We start from the raw sequence: 21,790 nt of genomic DNA, 5'->3' as shown, positions 1-21,790 counted from the left end.
ATGACAATGAAAGAGGGCCACGAGATGTGATAGTAGAGGAGAAAAGTCATCGTCTCCAAAGGATATCAGAAAATCATCCAAGTTTCATGGCCCTACAATATCAACTCCTTTTTCCATATGGAGAATATGGGTACAGAATTGACATCCCACACAATGATTTCGATTCCAAAACTCGGAAAAAAGAATAGTTGTCACCGCCATGAGATTGTATAATGCTTTCCGCTTTATGGAAAGATTGAATGAGGCTCGCATACTGATTCTTCGTGGTCGTTTACGCCAATAATTGATAGTCGACGCATTCACATGCTTGCAACAGGCGAGGTTGGATTTTGTACGCAACAACCAAAAGACAATCAGAGAGAATGTCCTTTGCGGGTTGACTGATTATGTGTCCAGAGGGGGATACAACGCCAGCTTCAATAGGGCGTCGAATCGTCTTACCGTCTTCATTCACTGGAGGTCCTAGATACATAGCCATCTGCCAATGGGCTGGACCGCCTGACCTATTCATAACTTTTACATGTAATCTAAAATGGCAAGAGATTACAAAATTCCTTGCAAGCATACCTGGACAACGACTAGAAGATCGCCCGGATGTGGTGGCTTGAGTTTTTAAAATCAAGCTTGATGAATCAATATGCGATCTCATTGTGTACTTTGGAAAGACACTGGCATGTATATATAAATAGATGCTATGCTACCTAACTATATAAATACATAATTCAGAGTAAACTGAATAACTAAGACTCTTGTTTTTAATCTTATGGCAGTCATATACACCATTGGATTCCAAAAGAGGGGATTACCGAATGGACACATCTTACTCTTCTTAGATTCGGAAGATAAGCCCTTAACACCTGAAGACATAGACATTATCATATTTGCAGAGCTACCTAACCCGAAAAATGACCTTTTGGGAAATGAAATAGTGGTGCAATCAATGATGCATGGACCTTGTAGATCAATGAATGAAAAATCTCCATGTATGCAAAATGGCCAGTGTTCCCAATACTACCCAAAACTGTTTCAGGCAAAAACAACGCTTAGTGAAGAGGGTTACCCAGTTTATATGAGGCGTGATAATGGTTAAATGGCAACCAAAAATGGTCAAACTTTGGACAACAGGTCCGTCATCCCTTATGACATCGACTTATTGGTGAAAATCTAATCCCACATTAATGTAGAATGGTGCAACAAAGACCAGTCGCTGAAATACCTATTCAAGTATATGAACAAGGAGCCTGATATGACACTTGTAAGGATTGAACAAGTTACAAGTAATGATGATGGTGACACACATAATGAACAAGAGAAAGTCATAGGGGAGATTAAGGATTACTTGAAGTGTAGATATATGTTTGCCTCTGGAGCATGTTGGCAAATTTTTGCATTCAATATCAATACAAGGATCCCCCGATACAACAACTAACCTTCCACCTAGAAAATCATCAGGAGATCATTTTTGAGGATGAGCACTAAGATGACGTCCTCGAAAGAGTTGAGACAAAGAAAAAAACACTTACATAATGGATGACAGCTAATAAGGAATTTGAAGAAGCGTGCGAATTGACATATGTAGACTTTCCGACAAAGTGGGTATGGGTGAGTGAGAAGAAAAAATGAAAAAGGCGAGAACTAGGAAGAAGCATCGGAAGGATTTACTTTGCACACCCCGCCTCTGGAGAGAGGTACTACTTAAGGAGGCTTCTTAATATTGTGAAAGGGACCACATGTTTCAAGGACATCAGAATTGTGGGTGGAATCATCTACCCCACATATAAGGCGACATGCAATACCCTCAGACTCTCTAATGGAGATAATGAATGGCATGAGAGACTCTTCCAAGCAGCCATATGGAGTACTGGCACACAGTTACACGGCCTTTTGTGGCAATCCTGCTTTTTTGAGAAGTCTCATAAACCGAAAGATATATGGGATAGGCATTAGAAAGACTTATAAGATGATATCCTCTTCCGGCAACGTCAAAGGATGGGTATTCCAAACCTAAGTTTGACTGAAGAGCAAATTCAAAACTACGCACTGGTTGAAATAGAACAAATCTTAAACAGGGAAAACAAAACCCTCACCGACTACCACGGAATTTCATTACTAGATGTGGCCCTAATGCAAGATGCTGGAAACAGATTGTTGTTGGAAGAGCTAACCTATGCCACTGAATCAATGACTCAAGATTCAGCTGATCTGGAGCAAGACTTGAATGCTTAGCAGAAACAGGTGTACGATAACATCCTTGAAGTTGTCTACCATAACAGAGGTCAATTCTTCTTTGTCTATGGTAGGGGGGGGGGGGGCGGCAAGACTTATTTATGGAGAGCCTTAATGTCAAAGCTACGCTCTCAAAACATCATAGTACTTGCAGTGGCATCATTTGGCATAGCATTACTCCTATTAGTGGGTGGGAGGACAACTCATTCCCGATTCAAGATACCAATTGATCTCAACAAGGACTCGTGCTATAACATTGAGCAAGGATCTGATCTTGCAGAACTCATACGGCAAACAAAACTAATAATATGGGATGAGGCCCCAATGGTACATAGGCATGTATTCGAAGCATTAGACAGCACAATTCGAGATATAATGCAACTATATGACCCATCAACAAAGGATAAAATATTTGGAGGCAAACACTCGTCTTAGGAGGGGATTTCCGACAAACACTATCAGTTGTCCAAAATGGAGGAAGAGAAGAATAATAGTTGATGCATCGATTAGCAAATCGACAACTATATGGCCACAATGTACTGTCTACACCTTGAGGACTAACATGCGGCTCAGAAAGACAAACAATGACGAGGATAATATAGAGCTTGCAGAATTCTGTAAATGGGTGCTAGATGTAGGAGATGAAAAGATAAAGGCAACCTCAAAGGAATATGAGGAGGAACCTATGTGGATAGAAATACCCGGAGATCAATTGATAAAGAGTGATGAAGATCACATAGTTGCATTAGTGCAAGAAGTTTACCCTAGAATATTGGAAAACCACATCGATCCAAAGTACCTCCAACAAAGGGCTATACTAGCTCCTAAACATTAAATGTTGGACACCATAAAAAAACACATTCAAGCACTGATTCCCGGGGAGGAGATGGTTTACAAGAGTGCAGATAGAGTGTGTCGAACAATGATAGGATGAAGAAATCTCGAAGCATTGTACCAAACTGAGCTTCTTAATAGCCTTAAGTTCCCGGGGTACCAAATCATGAGATGCACATAAAGGTGGGATGCCCTATTATGTTATTGACAAACATCAACCAAAGAGATGGGTTGTGTAATGGCACACACCTTATTGTCACAAGATTAAAACAAAGAGTAGGCAAGGAAACTGGTAACTATACCAAGGGTGGAAATGTCACTATCTGATCAGAATTTGCCATTTACCCTAAAGAGGCGTCAATTTCCCATAAAAGTGTGCTTTGCAATGACAATCAACAAGAGCCAAAGACAAACATTTGATCAAGTGGGTCTGTACTTGCCAGAACCAATATTCACGCATGGGTAGCTATATGTAGCCGTCTCAAGAGTCACTACACGTAAAGGATTGAAAATATGCACCCCGAGGGCAGAAACCGAAGATCAACATATTGCGATGACAAAAAATGAAGTCTACAAAGAAATATTTAGAAATGTATAAATATGAACTTATGTCAGGAGTATCTGTTATATAAAAAGCGATGCCTACACCACATTTCAATAAAATCATTCCCAAGTTTGTTTATTACATAGTGTCACTCCCATATATACTTCTACATCTCCATATTCTTTTCTAAAGTATCCATGTTTTCCACTTTACAATTAAACAATTGAAATTTGATATTGTTCATACTAACCCTTTCTCATGCAGGAATCAAAACATTGATAAATGAAATAAAAAAACAACATATTCTTGACTTGAAGCCCACATTCATAGGGGGGCCATTGGTGGCGCGAGTCATAAGAACATGGGATGTGGTGTACAACCAAATCAACCCAAGTTCGTTTGACATCCTACTTTATGACGAACAGGTAAAAGAAAATTATTGAAAAATAGTACTCTTCCTTAAACTTAACATGTTCGGTTGTAATTTATGGAAGTTACGACTCATCTAGGATTATTTTGTGGCCAATTATCAAGTGGGGGAGACAAAAAATATATTAATTATGTTACCTTTTTCACTATACAGATAACTAACATGAACAAAATATCCAAGGAGGACTAATTGTAGCAACTGTGAGAAGAGACTTGATACAGGCTTTGTAATATCCCGTATATTTTAAGCAGATTTAATTAAGGGCTAATTATTTACCTTAAAATAATTACAATATTTTGGTATAAGTTAATGGGATTTTCTTAAAGAAATTTAATGTTTTAAAGAAAAAGAAAAAAAAACTAAAAATTTAAAACTAATTCTTTTGTCGATGCTTCGTGACTTTTATGGGAGTTGCCACATTGTCATTTTTGCCACATTATCATTTTGTTGTCAATTCTTCATCCACCGTCAACAAAGATAAATAAAACTCATCAAACCCAAGTTGAACTCTTCTCATTTACTGTCATCCTTCTCAATCCTATGTTCACTCAGTTCGAATCTCCTCATCAGAGCAACCACCGCCCTTTCCTTTTCGTTTCTCTCTCCTTTATGTTGTTGTTGCTATGCGTGTTGTTGTTGTTGTGCGTTGGCGCTCCTGATGGTGGTTCTGTCAGTGTTGCAGCCACTGTCGTCGCAACCATTTCCTCTCTCTTCTTCGACAACTATCGGTGCTGCTGTCGTGGTCTGTTGTTCTCCTATCGGTACTCCGACGCCGTCGCTGCTGCTTTGCAATGGTGTTGATGTTGGTGTTCCTTTTTACTTATTTATTTCCATTTCTCTTGTGTGTTAGTGAAGGTAAAGTTCAATTCTTTATCTTATTCTCCTTAAGTTCATAAGCATAAATTCAGATTTCTATGGGTTTTATTCTATGATTCCATAAATTTATTTAGCTCTAAACCTTGGTTTTCTTGATTTTGATTTGCAAAATCAGCATGTAGTAGTGTGTTAGAGTTAAAGATTGAATCTTTCCTTCTTGCGTGGATTGGAACTTGCTTTGGAACTTACAATCTTAGTGAGTTTGCTAAATCAGATTTTATAATTCAAATTAAAATCATAATTTCATGTGTTTGCAAATTAGTGTGGTAATTTTCAAAGTGTGTTTATTAGAGCTAGCTTGTGATATTAATGATGGGGGATAGATTAGTGGAATAATTTGTATATATGGGCTTGTAGTTAGTGCATACAAAAGTTTAGAGAGTGAATTGTAATGAGAATGAATGTTTATTGTTGTTGTTGTTGTGTGGTAGTGGTTAGAGCATGGCTATTGGAGATATGTATGTTTATAGCCAATAAGGAGATCAAGTTCATGATTTTTGGAGGTTGCATATAATCATTCTTGAGTTTATTATGGAGTTGGATAGCGTTGAGGTAACCTTTATGTTCAGCAAAATCTATTTAAATGCTCGTGTATGCGTTATATTGAATTTTAGATATCATATATCATTTATAGTCATGGCCATGGTTATAGATGCATTTACATGTGTTGAGTTATGTAATTAAATTGATTAATATAAGCATGTATGTTTTTTGTTCAGTTATCGGAATTGTTCGGAAATATTTGTGTTTCTTGGAATATGATTTGAGTATGATAATGAGAAAATGATTTCGAAATTGTTTTAGCTGGCTTAGTTTATGAACTGAGATGAATAGTGGGCAAGGTACAGGTGGAGGGAAATGATTCAGATATGAGTTAAGACCAGATAAGGTCGAATATTTATGTTATATTATGTTAAGTTTCCACCTGTACTTGCCAGCGATTTCTGTTACGTGATTAAGCTCTGCCAGCGATATATTTAAAAGATGAATTCTTTTCCGAACAATTACCATGTTAGTTTCTTATATATATGAAAAACGTTTACGAACCAAAATCGTTTTGACGGGCTGAAGTAAAGCTACTGAGCTTTCCACTTATTTTAGTTTTTGGTTGTTTTGTATTTCTTTTCTGTAATTGCAGGTTCGTGTGGGAAGCTCGGAATAGATCAATAAGGAAGAGTTGGTTATGAAATTATAATTACATTTATTGTTTAGAGGTTGTATTTAGGAGTATATATCTATTGTTTTGGGAATCGAGTAAGTTACTAGGAATCTGTTATTTGGTTTTGAAGTTGTTTTATTGTGGGCCTTGACCCACAGGTCCAGGATCGTATAAAAAGGTTTTGTTTCGCTGCAAGATAATGTAAATTCGAGGGTATTAAGTGTTAATTGAGATTAATGAATGTTAAGTATGATTAGCTAGCAGCTTGGAAGTGCGGGCTGTTACAGGCTTACAAAGATCAAATCTCGGAAGGAAAATTACACACTCTAAACAACTTTGAAGTTGCTAGAAACAACAAACAACACTTGCCCGTGAAAAATGACCTAATCATCAGGTCTACACCTTACACGACTATCTTTCAAGAACAAGAAACTCAAGCTACAATCCAGGATGAAGTATTTATGATACACCCACTTGACCGATTGAACGAACGAAACAACAAAAATGGCTACAACATAGGTAATTATTTATTAATGTAGTAATTGCTATGCTAATCAGACAACTACTATATTATACTAATCAAATCTTTAACAACTTATACTCATTGGTTATTGATGTGAAAAATGTAGATGTTGGTGGCTTGCTAACTGGAGTTGAGGAAAAAAACATGGGTCAATGTAGGAGCAAACAAGAATCGAATAAGAAGAATTTATATCGAAGATTCAAAGTAAGACACCCTCTTCCTTTAGTAAACACAAGGATTTTAAACAAGAGATTCACTACCCTAATGTACTAATCAACTCATACATCAATTTGAAGGTGACAATCACTTTTGTGGGGAGTGAAAGCAGATTTGATCGACACCGAGAAAACAAAAGAGAAAACCTGCAAAGAGTAATCATCACTTCGACAAAAGTGAACATGTACCAAGGTAAGAGAAAGAAAAACAGAAAACTAAAATATAATCAAAACAATAAATACGTAACTCGACATAATATGATCATGTGTGATGTAAGCATAACTTCTATACAATTCGGTGGAATAAATTATGCACTAATGACACGACATACATGTCTTACAGGAAGATACCAGTTGAACTCAACTAGCGCAACAAAAATATACTTCAACAAAGACATTCCAGAATCAGAAGGCTTCAAACAAAGGTACGTCATCAAAAACCCAAAAATCATTTCAAATAATGTATTCTCAAAACAAACATTAATGCACAAAAAAAACCACTAACCAAATCATGCATGCATAATTAGGGGGGGATGAAATGAGACCAATTAAAGCATTGCAGCCACACCCACATGAAGCACCAGAACAAGCCATGTTCCGGAACAGAACAAAGCTATAATACATTTTGCAACAGGACCCAAGAGAAAAGGGAACATATGACTCATAACACACTAATCTAGGATAGTTTTTAAAAAAAATTCTTTACCAAATACCTCAACAAAAAAAAAATATTTCAATTAAAAATCAAAATCTACAGGAGACTTTTACTTGCAGTGCCACAATTACAAGCATAAATCTTCACAAAAAATGGCATTACAACTCTTGCGACGCATGCAAGACCAAGATCGATGAGACTTTATACTGGACCAATTGTGACGTTGTGGTCAAATACCCAAAAGATAAGGTAAACACCAATAACAAAATGATGGTTGACAATAAATTTTCTTACAGTCTTTCCAAAGCATTAACACTAATTACTACAACATAATGTTAGTAAAACTTAATGATGCTTTTCTTCATAACTTTATGATCTTATACAATAGTGATTTAACTGATGTTCTATGCAAAGCTTGACTTTGCTTGCTTGACTTGGTTTTCCTCCAATCTCATGACTGATAAATTACTATGTTCACCTCCTCACAACTACATGTATCTTCTAATAGTTAACATCGATGACTGGAGCGCATGCGTTCCACTTGCATTATTCGATAAGGAAGCTGAAAGTGTTATTAAAAAAGGTAATATGAAAATTAAGAAATATCCCACCAATCCCTCTCACACAGATGCCACTTTACAATTACTGGCATAAAAAATACATTGCAGGAAAATGGCAATGAGAAGGTGATAGACCGCCTACAAATTTGTATTGGAAAACAATTTGCGTTCAGGGTCAAGCTCAGCACAAGGAGTGAGACAACTAAGCTGATTTGCCAAAGGACATTTGAGACAAACTACCAACTAGAAAAATCGTAGGAGGAACAGCAACACAAAGAAAATGGCAAGCATTAAAAAAGTATAAAACAACAAAATAAATTAATTTATTGTTGTAAACGATTATTAACACATACATGATATTGGTAATTCCAGAAGAAGGCCAAGATGCAGACATCATAAATGCAAAAACTCTTAAACGGGAAGCCAAGGAAGCGAAGTATTTGATGACAGTGGTGAAGACACACATATAAAAGGTCAATTCCTTGGTGAACCAACCCAAAATGAAGAAGCAGAAAATACCACAAAAAAGAGGAACATAAACATTGTGTAAGACACTGCACTCACAAAATCTATACAAATAATTACCATAACAATCATTACAAAAACTAACACCTGTATTATGCATATAACAAAAATGCAGGAAAGAAGATCAACAGGACAACCCTACTGCCAATAAGTAGCCAACCAAGTATATAGCAAAGCTCGAATCGAAGCAGCAACCGAAAAGATTATGATGCTTAGCAACTACAATAAAAGCATTGTCTGCCAAAAAAAAATTGCTATGTCTCATTTCTGCCAAAAGATAAAATTATTGATTTTTAACACACACTTGACATATTTCCACTGTCCCAAAAGTAAGAATGACAATGAATTCTGGTCAAAATTATCCCATGCATAGCGCAATTTACTAACTACATGGTATTACAAATGATTAAAAGGTTATAATATGATTTCCATAAATAATAAACACACGAGTTAAACCATATAAAAATGTTAATAGTAACACTCGGGGCATAGCGCGGGTCACACACTAGTTTTTATATACAAAAAGGGTAGTATATTAGAGGAGAAGAGGTGTTTGTGGAAGTTTTTTTTTTTTTTTTTTTTTTAGGGGAAGTGTTTGTGGAAGTTGGAAACACTAAAGTCGAAAGTATGCACCCTTTTCTTTTTAAAAAGAAAAATCTAGAGCAAATAAAACAAAATATTGACATTGATTTAAGATTGTATATTAGTTGGCTAATACATTTGTATTTTATTAACCTTTCAAATTAAAATCATTATTAACATTGACTTAATTGCATGATTTTATTTTATTAATCGCCTTGTTATTATATTACAAGAAGTGTTTGAAAACCTATTATCTAATTAATGTTTTAAAATAATTTTCAAAAAGAAAAGAATCAACCAACGAGATTTTGTGAGTTTGTTTTCAAAAAGAATTTACATGTAAGTAAAAAAAATTATTGGATAATTCTATGCAAATTTAGTTTTTTTTTATATAAAAAGGGGCGTTCCGAGAATCGAACTCGGGACCTCTTGCACCCAAAGCAAGAATCATACCACTAGACCAAACGCCCTCTACGTTTAACGATTTTCAATCAGAGTGAACTTGGTTAGAGTTAGTCGTACTCATTTTTTTTTTTTTTGAAGGGAATTATGTGTTTTATTTGCGCACATAAAAATGGCTGAAAATTATGCCTAAACCCTTTCTTCAACCTAAAGCCCTAAAAATTTCCCCATTTTTCTCTCTCTACACAGCAAAAAAATGGTTTGGTTTCAATGTGAAGATTGTGGGGAGAATCTCAAGAAGCCTAAGCTCCTTAATCATTTTCGCCAATGCTCTGCATATAAGGTAAAATACCATCTCCCCATTTTATTTCTTCTTATTTTTGTAATTAATTCTCTTAAAAGATTTCTTATATATATCATAACTATTTGGTAACAGCTATCTTGTATAGATTGTGGAGAGATGTTTGATCAGCAGCGTGTTCAAGCGCACACTCAATGCATTACTGAAGCTGTATGTTTTTCTTTATCTCTTGATTTTTTTTTTCTGTAGGTTTTGTCATCTAGTTTTGATGAATTGAAGTAGGGTTATTTATTTAAGGATGTTTTAATACCTGGGTATTATTTTAATTTTGATGAACACTTGTGAAAGTGGTGGATTGGTTTTCTACTTTTCTTTAGTGGGGTGAATAAGTTGCTGAGATTGAAATAAAGGTTGGTTTTTTCTGATGTGCTCTAATTTTCGCTTTGTGGGTGTTTCTCAGAATTTCCTGAAATTGGTTTTGCTCCTCTTTTTATTTGGGATGTTTGAAATTGAATGTCTTAAATGTTTCTCATCCATTAATATGAACAGTTACGCTATGAGGGAAGTTATTCAATCTTAAGACTTCTTAGAATGTGTATTTTGAGGACTAGGATAGTTTTTGTAGTAGTATTTTGAGTAATAGTTGACGGGCGAGGTAGTGATTGTGTAAGCAAAAAAGAAAGGGAATCTTTTGTATGGCTTTGAATCACTCTCATGTTTAGCTTTGCATGAAGAAATGAGTTGTAAATGGCTTTGAAGTACTCTCATGTTGAGTTGCCCTTCAAAAGTTTCATCGGTGTATGAGTTACACTTAATTACCTGTCAGCTCAAACATAAAGATACACTTTAATGGATCTGGTTTCTCTCTTGTTTCTTCTAGGGACTGAAATGGTAAGATTTGCATGATGAGAAGAGGGGGGGGGGGTTGGTATTTATTTATTTTTACTTGGTGAGGTGGTGTAATCAGAAGATAGGTCATAGGAACAAGAGAAAATCCTATTCCCACTCCAATAAGATGTGTTGTGGTTGATGATGATGTTGGCCCATTTCTCAAAGTTTTATTTCGTTTGCATCACAATGCCCTCATTTTGTGTGGATCGTTTTAAGTTGTTTGATCCTAGTAATGCTGTAAGCATAACTTTCATGCTATAGTCGAGGATGTAAGTTCAACTCAGTATCTTGTGCTTTCCAGGAAAAGTATGGTCCAAAGGGTCAAGCAAAAACTGCAAGTGGCACACCTGCAAAGTCAACCAAGCCGAAGCCAGATGTTGATATAAATATCGGATTATCTGAACGGCCGCCATGGTTTTGCAGGTGAATATCTTCTGGAATTTTTGTTTATGCTGACCCTAACATAGTCTTTTTTGTTTTTAAGGTGAATAACATCACTTTGTGAAGGGGGAACTTCTCTATGCATTTTGACGAACCGTAATAATTTTCTTTTCAGCAAATCAACTTTTTTGTTACTTACCAAAGGTAAATACAAAATAAGGATTAAAGACAATAGTACCTACTAAAATTGGAAATAAACCACCAAAAGCTCACGTACTCTGCTACCTTCATAAGACCATTAGTATGGTATCAAGAATTGAATCTTGATATTCTCATAAGACACCTACTTGCCGAGCTAGAACCTCAATGCCTCCTTAAAGGTTTTCACCAATTGCAACACAATGTTCATCTTGTGGCTTTTGTTTAAAGACAAATGCTGCAAAGTTTTTTGTGATATTTGAATCTCTTGTACATATTTCGTGGCCTCAATAATTAAGTTTAATTACATAAAATTTGACATAATTTAAGTCGAACTAACATGTGTTTGGTTCTTCTGTTTTTGTTTTGCTATTTTGGTAGAATGGAAATGGACCTCTATTTTCCTTCTTGCTATGTTCTTGCATTTTCAAATTTTCTTGATGATTGTTTTACAATGATTAATAGACTGATGATATCTGACTTTTGCACTTGTTTTTTTTTAAATCTTTCTTAACTATGTGAAATCAATTTTTTTGGGCACCATTTTGTGATGAGACTTTGCCCATGCCAATTCATGTTTACATTTAATTTGTAGTCTCTGCAACACCAAAGCCACTAGCCAGCAGGCTCTGCTTTTGCATGGTGATGGGAAGAAGCACAGAGCAAAGGTTCGAGCGTTTACTGCAAAACAACAGCCTAATCCACCTGAGGAAGGGGCTATAACTAATAAAACCTCTACAGAAAACACTCCCAAGAATGAAATTCCAATTGGCAAGGAAGGGGCTATAGCTAGTAAGGAATCTATAGTAAACACTCCTAAGGATGAAGTTCCAAACGACAAAAGTTCTGAGGATGACAAAGAGAATGGTCCTTCACATGGGGTGTCAGAACATAATAATTCTGCAACGGAGATTGGGAATATTTCTGTGAAGAAGAGAAAAAAAGACACGTCTAATGGCACCGAGAAGTGTTCAAATGGAGTATGTAATGGTATTGTTACTCACGTAGAGCCAGAGGAAACACTTAAAAAGTCAAAGAAAGCTAGGCAGGAAACAGAGGTGAAAGGTACAGAGAAAAAGAAAGCCAAATTTGAAGCAGAGAAAGAAGCTGAGAGAACTAGTACCAGAAAAGAAGGTTCTGAACTGAATATAAAGTGGAAGAAGCTGATTGCCTCAGTTTTAAAATCTGTGAGTATCAGAACAACTCTGTTTTACTATTTCAATTCATTTGCATCCTGTTTGGTTCATTATTACAAAAAAATTGAGAGGTTGATAGGGGTTGAAGTATAGAGAGTTATATTCTTGGAAAAAAAAACCTCCTTGATTTGTCTGGTAAAGGATTTCAACCCTCCCCCTCTTTTGCTGCCCATCTGAAAGAAAACAAACAGAAAAAGGGTCTTATAGTTGTTAGTTTTACAAAGGTACCTTGAGGTGGCCGATTCAACATGAGGATGAAAGTTTTGTTTGATTTCAGGATTGTTGGCCATCCATGTATGACATGGTGTTGGCATCTAAATATTATAAGTTGTATCTTACATTACTCGGACTTGGGTACTCATCTCGGACATTGTCACGTGACCAAGTGTCTGACTTGGGTATTTCATAGTTTATTTTGGCGCAAAACAAAGTATCAAAGTGTCCACACCCAAGTACCCATGTGATAGTTCTGAGGATCTGACATGGGCCTTTGAGGATAAAGTGAAGAGTCTAAGTAACATAGATTGTCACACATAATGCCTAAAAAGTCATCTCAATTTAAATTAGACCAAGAAATTAGAAATCCGGCAACTTGGAGCTGTAACTTCAGGGTTATTAAGAAAGAAGCCAAGATAAAATGCAGGTTGAATCCTTCTCTGCTCCTTGACTCTTTTATTCATTCATGCTATTTCCAAATAAAGTAATTTCAGCATAGTTTGAATCAAATTTTTGATCCAATTCCCCGTATATCATTTTGATCAAGATGTTGACACTTTGGGTAGTAGAGGTTATATCCTGTTTGTCCCTTAGAAGTGCCAATTTGGCTGTAGTGGTGTCATGATGCCTAAACCATGATTTCCTATGTACTGGTGACAGACTGCAGATGGAGCTCTGAAGATGAAGAAATTACAGAAACTTGTGTTTAAAAGTCTCCAGGAGTCTGGCATTGCAGTGGATGAGGTTGAATTCAGAACTACTCTTGAGCACAAGGTGAGATCACACAATTACTCAACAAGTCTGCTTATACTAAACAAAAAACTGCGAACAATCTAATACTTTTATACTGCAGGTTAATTCGAGTTCAAAATTTGTAGTTGATGGCAAGCTTGTAACATTGGCTGTTTAACAAATTTAATGCAAAGCATTGCTGCAATATATAAACCGAAGGACTTAAAACAAATTCACGAAGCAACCATTTATGCGTTGTTTGATGGGCTGAGCATTCTTTCTTCTGAAGATCTCGAGATGTTGAAAGGGAAGAGACATTCCTAAGCAATTTTGTACTTGAAATGGAATTTTGTATTATTCAATATATCAAGATGTATTATTATTGACGATGATGGATCTTCTGTACTAGTGATTTAGCGATTGCATTGAACACTGAGAAGTAATTGAAGATGAGATTGAACGTTGATTGTTTAGATGTTTCATAAGTGTTTGCCCCAATTGCACACCATTTCTATACAATGATGATTTGTTTAGTAACAAAAAAGGGCGATAATTGTGTAATCTTGTAACAAAAGTTCCATTCCCAAGTTTATGGTAACAAGGGTATTAGTATTCTCTACCTTGTGGGATCTCATCACACTATCTCTTGTATACAAATGTTCACATATTTCTTTTTTTGGTATCACAAAAAAATCTTTTATATTAATTGAGGTTTATATTTTTTATAATTCCACACAAAATATGCTCTGTTATCTCATTTTAATATGGATTTATGTAAAAAAAAAAATCAAAATTTTCTTTTGAATTGAATATATAAATGAACGAAACTTTGGTTTTTAAAGAATACAAGAAATCATCCAAATTCATTTTTCAAGTCATTGGCTATATTTATGGGTCATAGAGAAAAGTTATCCAAGATGACGGTTTATAATTTATGTCTATGCTACCAAGCTATTAATGGATTTGGACTGGTGATGTGTATTTATTTATCCACAATACTGTGGCCATACTTCAAATGTCTATGTAGTGAAATTTATTAGTTTCAGGCTTGAAATATTACTTGTTATTTTGGTTATAAATGCAATAGCGAGTATTTGTTACTTAACACCCATAGTCCCATACCAAACAATTAGAAATGGAAGCGCTTATTTGAATCCGTTTCCTACATCAAAAAATTTCATACCAAACACCCTCTAAGTAACAAATACCGTTTTCAAAGAGAAACATAATCCCTCCATTTGTCACCCTTATCAAACTAGTGGAAACAAATCACATTTCCTTCCTCAATCATAAACCTCTCAATTAATTCCATTCCACTAGGATACCAAACAACAATTAAAGGTAACGATTATTATTTTCATTTCACCTCCTTATCCAAATCCTTTCCATTCCGTTTACGTTGATTATACCAAACACCCTCTTAATGAAGAGACACTCATAATGTAAATCTGAGCCCAGTCTCCCTTTTGCTAACGCGAGTGTAGGGTGCCCGTGCGGCCGTGCCTAATGCACGGGGTCTTTAAAAATATGGGTTTTTGAAATAAATAGTTCTAATTCGTGTTTTGCCTTTTAAAAATAATTCCACATCCAAACTATTAACTTTATACTCCTATATAGAAAAATTAGCAATATGGGGTACTTTGCAAAAATCCTCCTCAAAGTCTCGACTATTTTAAAATAATCTAAAGTCGGTATTATTTTAATAAGATTACTCCTTTGACCATATTATATCATAACTTTCACATGATTACTATTACATGGTTTTTTATAGTCTTCTAACCGGTTGATAAACATTTTAGAAGATGCCCACTCTCCCTTTTGCTGACAAATGGAGTAGATACAACATTCTTTAGTTCTCAAAAATAATCATATATTGTAGTATTTTGAAAAAGTTCTAAAAGAACCTGTAAGCGAGTTGAAGCAAACATGGTTACTATTGCATGGTTTTCTAAGCAAGGTGAGACAAACATGGTTACTATTGCATGATTTTCTAATAGTTTTCTAACCGGTTGATAAAACATTTTATCATTTACGATATTCGTTTTTTAAAAACAAGCAAGGTTCTTTGAAAGAGGGTTCCATCCCCAAATTGCCTATAGTGGAGTCTGATCCCACAACTTCAAGGTTGTGAAATACAGATTTTATCACTAAACCAAGTACTACTTGATGTATAATTTCAATATAGATGGTAAACATATCACACCTATATGACTAGTAAACTGTAACATAAGGTTAGAATTGTTTGAAACTTCTTCACATGATGTGCAAGTTCAGAAACCACTCAGGTGGCGCTTCCAATCATCTCACTTTATTCATCAAATGTGTATAAATACAAATCAAAGGAAGTCATTGACTATCTCAAACCCACACAACTCATCTATTGCTTTCTTTCTAACCTTTACAGTAGTATTATACAATGGCCTAATGCAATTATTTGTTTTTGTTGTAACATTTCTGAAGGGAGGTTTTCTCCCAAAATTTGATCAATCTGGACCAAAATGTATGCATCTATATTCTGTGACCACCTCTTTTTGATGGCCGTTGCCAAGTGGCAGATGTGTATTTACATTGTTGTTGATGACGAAAAAAAGAATACCCGAACGAGCAGAACTATTAATGCCACAACAGAGCAACCCAAAGCCTGCAACAAGGGAATTAGCCAAGTAAGGACATGCCAAAAGCAATGATAGTGCTGCTCACTACTCCAAAGAGTATGAACAGCTAACCTGGACTGGTAGACCTTATAGAGGTACCGGTCCAGTAGGGTCTTTCTCCTTGTCGAAAAAAAGGAAAAATTCAAAACAGTCACATACTAATATCGCAGAAGCAGCAAGACCAGCTCGTTCTCTCGGATCTTTACGATAGTAGTTCCCAAAATAGAGAAATGTTGCATAATACCACATTGGAGGAAAAAGGAAACCTAAAAGAAAACTGTGTAGGAAAACACTATTAGAACAATTTCAAAAAGCATGATAGCAAGATAGATCAAGGAAAAGATGATACTGAATAAAAACTGAGAGTAGTGGTGCTTACGAAAACCACCCTAACCCACAACCAAAGCAAGGGAGACGCTTCTCATATATTCCGGGTTGGTGATCTTCAACATCTTTAATAAGAGTATATTTGGTCTTCCCATATTCTGCAACATCCTTTGCTTGCCCTACAAAATTCATAATTACATCTTAAACATAGATTTCATGAACACAAATTCTGTGCCAGAATATTTATAGTCAGACAAAACACAGCAGTGGAGACAACATGTTGATATGTAAGTTTGGCAAGGTGAAGCTTTACTTAGATAAATTAGTAAACCGGTGGCTAAGAATTCTAGTGCAGTCATTTGCAGGGAAAGAACATAAAGGATTATGAGCAGTTGAGCACTATTCGGGTAAACATGAGAGATGGCTACTAAAGTAAAAACTAATTGATTTAGTTGTACACTCATTACTATTATAATAATAAAATCTAGGAAGCACATATGAGTAACCTACTTTTTGGTTTTAAGATCTAAGAAGTCATATGTTATAGGTTGTATGATAAATTGAAGTTTAGTCATACTTATACTGATTGCAGATCATGTTTAATCTGAACCTCTTATAAAATCAAAGTATTGAGCGAGTAGTCTCAAAAGACCTAGAAGCTTATGGAACTGATTTCACTAGTTCAGGTAGTCATCTTTGTCTCTTAACATAATGGAATTCAATATTTGTAGCTGCTGTACCGACCCCATGTTCAATAATTATGCTAGTTGGACCATGGAAATAATTAGTGTGGCCCTCATGCATTAATGCCAAGTACTGAATCCTAGAGTCTCCTCAAAGATTAGGTCTCCTGAGGAGCTTCTGTATCTTTTTGGAAAAAGAAAAAGAACTGGATTCCAATTTCTGTCCTTATTATCAATTCATAGTTAGCAGTTTAGCACCATTCTAACCCGTGCGACTTAAGTAAAGGTCGATCAGACAATCGCTGGAGTCGAAATCTTAGTTGGCAAAATAATCATATTGGAAATAGCCTATAGGGAAGAAACTGAAGACAACTGTGTAAAAACTATGGAGAAGGATCAGCGGTTAGTGTCTGCGTTGATAAATTAGTTGGGAAAACTAATATGAATGAAGTTATCAATATTATACTTCCATTCCTGATGAGCTACATCATTCTGATGTGAACTTTGCTATGAAAGGAAATGAAATTGATATAACGAACGTAATAAAACAATAAGGAACTAAAGAACAATTGACACAAGGATTTAACATAGTTTACTAACAATGTGTTAGCTACATCCACACAGCAGGGATACTAGATTTTATTAGGTTTAAGAGAGAGAGTACAAATTACAGAATATGGAGGCACAAGTTAATTATACGGTTTATATAGTACCCTACTAATTAACCTAAACTATGGGCCTAAATTCAAAATTAAACAGACTCAATATAATAAACAACATATATCGAAAAGCTTTAGGGGAGTTGCCCCCACGTCTCCAAACCCCCATGCTTGATTGATCCTAGCGCTAGATAAATAATTAAAGGCATAGTTCAACATATATGATTTCAGAAATGGAAACCTCAATGTAAAATTATGTAGGAAAGGAAAATCCTTTCAGTTTTTAACGCATAAATCCATCATCTCTATACAATTTGGGTTGTATATGTTGAAGGCCAACTCATGTACCTTCTAGAACACAAGTTCCAGTTTAGAAGGCTTGGAAGAACATACACAAAAAGAAAGTGGGTGTAATGAGCTCGCTAAGGTGAGGGCCGAGGAGACATAGATTATCTTTCTCATCCGGTCAAGAGAAACTTGTGAACGAAAGTAGAGAGTCAGTTAGAGAAAGAGACAGGAATTTCAATGTTATAAACAGAGGGAGCTGGAAGGGAGAGAAAATCACATTAAATTGTCTTAGCTTGTTTAGTTTACACTTGGGAGGGATCAAGAATCAAGCCACTATAAGACTTGAACTATCTTTAACTTTCAGTTGTACTTTCAGATTATCAATTAAGAATCATGTTCCTCTTCCTTTGATTCAGAGTGGCCTGAGCACTCCCAAGAGTAAACTAAACAAACTAAAATAAAAATTTGCACAATCTTCTCTCTTACAGTTTCCCTGTATCCATAACACTGAAAATCTCTCTCTCTCCCCTCAACTATTCCTCTACCTTCCTTCACAAGCTTCTCCTACTCGAATTAGAAAGACAATCCCGATGGTACCCTTCCCCTTGGCCAGCTCATTACATTCGAATACCAGCCATATTCTAGTTCCTTTCTCACTATCCCCACCCTCATTATTTCAGTTGTCAGGCATCAAAGGGATTATATACACCAGGGAACAAGGAATTAAATGATGACAAGGAATTACATGTGCATGACTAACAAGAAGACATACATATTATAGTCCTATGGCCATTTATCTATGTTTTTGAAAAGATAAACAAATCACAAGAAAGATTAAAGGCAAGAAAGGTAAACGATTCAAAGTTTCCGAGGTGTCAAAATAAGTCAATGAGAGAGCATTTAAGTCAAATTACACCATTAATTGAAGGATCAGGGAAATTTCATACTCTTGTCCATGACTGAGAATGGCATCCAGCAATCTCAAGCTTCTTACACTCTCAACGAGCCACGAACATCCAATATCTGCGTCGCAAAAACCAAAATGCAATTAATGTCTTATTGGAGTTTCGGTTTTCCACAAGGCACATCTATAAGAATCAATCACAATTCAGAAAAAGCTAAGATATCCAAGTCAAAAGATGCACTCCATGGACCATGAGTAGCTTAAGAGTGGATTCATTAAATGATATCCATGTAAGAGAATTAAAAAAAGTTTCCATTTCCGCAGTTTATGTAACTCAGCTTGACTCAAATATTCGAGTTCTAAACATACTCTCCTTCTTAACTCTATATCCTCCTTGGAATTCGACCTATGAAATATCATCTTGAACTTTGCCAATCCTTTGATACTTTCACCTAATTCAGCTTGTAACTATGGCATTTGCCAATCAATATATCACTGAACATATGCCAAGGACATCTACATACTTTTTTATAAGGAACATCTACATACTTCGATAAACATTTGATAGACCGGTTATTTTATCGATTCATATGGATCGAATCAACGAAAAGAACATCGAATTACCACCTTCAAAGAGAGTATAAGATAACCTTAAGTTAAAGCTCACACAATTCAATAGTCACAGGAGGCAAAATTCTGGATTAAAGAACTACATAAAAACATGCCAAGTTTTGAGTGTGTAATATAATTGACATCATATAATTCGTCTGCTACATAACATAACATAAGGTGTTCAAGATTATACAATAGTAAATTTTCAAACGGTAATAATAATTTAATAAAAAAAATACCCTTCTAAAAAATATTGCAAAAATGGCACAAAATTCTCCAATCTTTTCCCCAAAACAACTTATATTATGGTTGAACTTTTCTTCTACGTTTACCCTATTCTATCACCAAAAATAATCAACAGCTAATTTCAGAATTACCTACCAACCAACGACCAGAAAAACAACAACATAAAAGATTACCTTTTAAGCAATTATATCAGCAACAAAGTAAGCTATAATTGAAAATGGCAAAACTTAATAAAGAAAAATCAAGACTAAAGAAAAAAATGCAACAAAAATGGGGGAAAAAGTCCAAAGAAAAAAATCACAAACCTTTATAGAAAGAGAAGTAAAAGCTAAACTCTTGTTTGGGTATCTGGGATTTCTTCTAATTCTTGAGAAAAAGGAGAGAGAGAGAGAGAGAAATGAAGAGAAGTTGAGTTAATAGTGAGACAAAGGTTTTATTTCAGGGAGTTGGAAATTTTGGAAAAGGAAGAAGTCTACTGTCTAAGCAAAGCAAACGGTAGTTGCGGATTAACAACCGGGGTCGACGAGTGCTTTCTCTACTAGTCTACTCCGACTTGCTGTATGTACACATTTGTTGCTACTTGATAGTATTTGTTTGACTCGTCTCTTTCTTGTCTTTATGGCTTTCACAACCCCACTTTTTTGTGCAATTTTGGACTTATTAGTGTTGGATTATTGTTAATACTAGCTTTTTATGTACTCGATGCGTGCGACATATTGTTGGACATAACTGTTATTTGATAGTAAAATAAACCAAAAACGAAAATTCGTACCTAAGTTTATCTTCATTTTGTAAATACGATTTTTTGAAATACTTACAGATAGTATTTGAAAACACTTTAATAGATATAGATATAAGATTATAGAACCAACTTAGAGTAGTAAGATAAATCTAAGGCACAAAACGACAACATTGCAATACAACAACAACGGAAGAAAAGTCCAAAATAGCATCTTCATCAATTACATCCTCCGAGCATGTTCAGAAATGCACCCTTCTTCCACAAGAAGTCAAAAACAACATTCAAACATAATTCCAAAGTCCAATTCATGAGGCAAACTCAAAAGGAATTCAGTTTCCCATTTCAAGCAGCAATACTTATCACAAATGTATCACAAAAATCCAAAATTCATGTACTATAAATAATTACCTGTATCATCATAGGAAAGTAAGTGTTTTTTCAGAACAAAAGAGAGAGAGCAAAATTAGGAATCAAATACAAAAGCCTCACACTCAAAATTAGTTGTTACTCGATCCTTGTATAAGTTCATTCAAGTTCAATCAAAGTAAGTTATTATTCATATCGGCGTTTCAATGTAATCGTTTTCAGTATTTGTTCAAATTTTCAAAATTAATTTCATCCACTAATTAATTTATTAATAATAAACTAGCTTTTCGAAATAAAAAATAAATTTCAGTAATCTTATTTTCAAAATTTATATGCACCCCATGTGTCCCATGACAAAAGACATACTACTCAGTCTACTTAGTGGTGTCAAAACAAGTTCTGGGTATACCCACGGCGAACCAAGTCAGACCCGGACAGGTCAGGATTCTGATTGTCAATGCCCCAGGTCATGATTGGTCAGGTTTTGTTCAACTGGGTTGAACACATTTGAATCATTGGATTCCCGGGTGCCAGACAAGTCTGAGCGTTCCATTTACAAGTCGATCCATTCCCGGATATGATCACCCACTGACATTTTTTTTGCCGGGTTTGCGCATGTCGTATTTAGGTTTCATGTACGGTTGCATTAAGTCAAATGTACTCGGGTTGAATTAGTGATGACCTTAGTTCGATCATTGTGAAACATAGGGTCCATTCGCTATTGAGCGTCAATTCAACTTCGGGTAACTCCTGATCGCGCCATCTCGATTTTTATTATGGATTTTGTAAACGAATCATATTAATAAAAGTATTAAGATCGACATATATATACATATGTGTGTGTGCGAGAAATATATGGATGA

The 21,790-nt window shown here is 35.3% G+C and overlaps 2 protein-coding genes and 1 non-coding gene across 4 annotated transcripts; 1 reads left to right on the top strand and 2 right to left on the bottom strand.

Annotated features, from left to right (window-relative positions):
- Nucleotides 1-9,527: 9,527 nt before the first annotated feature.
- On the bottom strand, nucleotides 9,528-9,599 carry TRNAP-UGG (transfer RNA proline (anticodon UGG)). Its single transcript has one exon. It is a non-coding gene; the product is annotated as a tRNA-Pro (tRNA).
- An 85-nt stretch (nucleotides 9,600-9,684) lies between these two features.
- LOC104909069 (UBP1-associated proteins 1C) lies at nucleotides 9,685-13,919 on the top strand. Of its 2 annotated transcripts, none has more exons than XM_010698256.4 (6): nucleotides 9,685-9,874; nucleotides 9,968-10,042; nucleotides 11,025-11,146; nucleotides 11,898-12,489; nucleotides 13,375-13,488; nucleotides 13,568-13,919. In XM_010698256.4, exons 1-6 carry the CDS (start codon nucleotides 9,788-9,790, stop codon nucleotides 13,622-13,624), a joined length of 1,047 nt encoding a protein of 348 aa, XP_010696558.1. In that variant the 5' UTR covers nucleotides 9,685-9,787; the 3' UTR covers nucleotides 13,625-13,919. The 2 variants fall into 2 exon arrangements, with proteins under 2 accessions (XP_010696558.1, XP_048490767.1); XM_048634810.1 differs by having other exon boundaries at nucleotides 9,727-9,874; nucleotides 9,981-10,042.
- A 1,790-nt stretch (nucleotides 13,920-15,709) lies between these two features.
- Nucleotides 15,710-20,388, bottom strand: LOC104909068 (60S ribosomal protein L18a-like protein). The gene is made up of 5 exons (XM_010698254.4): nucleotides 20,125-20,388; nucleotides 19,005-19,080; nucleotides 16,480-16,606; nucleotides 16,260-16,377; nucleotides 15,710-16,087 (listed from the first exon to the last, which is right to left on the bottom strand). The coding sequence occupies exons 2-5, from the start codon at nucleotides 19,027-19,029 to the stop codon at nucleotides 16,010-16,012; spliced, it is 348 nt and encodes a 115-aa protein (XP_010696556.1). The 5' UTR covers nucleotides 19,030-19,080; nucleotides 20,125-20,388; the 3' UTR covers nucleotides 15,710-16,009.
- Nucleotides 20,389-21,790: the final 1,402 nt, after the last annotated feature.

This window comes from Beta vulgaris, chromosome 8, assembly GCF_026745355.1.
Source record: "Beta vulgaris subsp. vulgaris cultivar EL10 chromosome 8, EL10.2, whole genome shotgun sequence".
NCBI lineage: Eukaryota > Viridiplantae > Streptophyta > Magnoliopsida > Caryophyllales > Amaranthaceae > Beta > Beta vulgaris.
Note: the sequence above shows the minus strand (reverse complement) of the source record. Positions and strands in the feature narration are given on the sequence as shown.

What these genes read in the sequence shown, in the direction of transcription:
- LOC104909069 (XM_010698256.4), top strand. Translation starts at nt 9,788, where the DNA reads ATGGTTTGGTTTCAATGTGAAGATTGTGGGGAGAATCTCAAGAAGCCT. An exon ending in CGGCCGCCATGGTTTTGCAG is followed by an intron (nt 11,147 to 11,897) that starts GTGAATATCTTC and finishes TTTAATTTGTAG; the next exon opens with TCTCTGCAACACCAAAGCCA. An exon ending in TTGCCTCAGTTTTAAAATCT is followed by an intron (nt 12,490 to 13,374) that starts GTGAGTATCAGA and finishes TACTGGTGACAG; the next exon opens with ACTGCAGATGGAGCTCTGAA.
- LOC104909068 (XM_010698254.4), bottom strand. Translation starts at nt 19,029, where the DNA reads ATGCCATTCTCAGTCATGGACAAGA. An exon ending in ATTCTCAGTCATGGACAAGA is followed by an intron (nt 16,607 to 19,004) that starts GTATGAAATTTC and finishes TGAATTTTGTAG; the next exon opens with GGCAAGCAAAGGATGTTGCA. An exon ending in TGTGGGTTAGGGTGGTTTTC is followed by an intron (nt 16,378 to 16,479) that starts GTAAGCACCACT and finishes TTTCCTACACAG; the next exon opens with TTTTCTTTTAGGTTTCCTTT.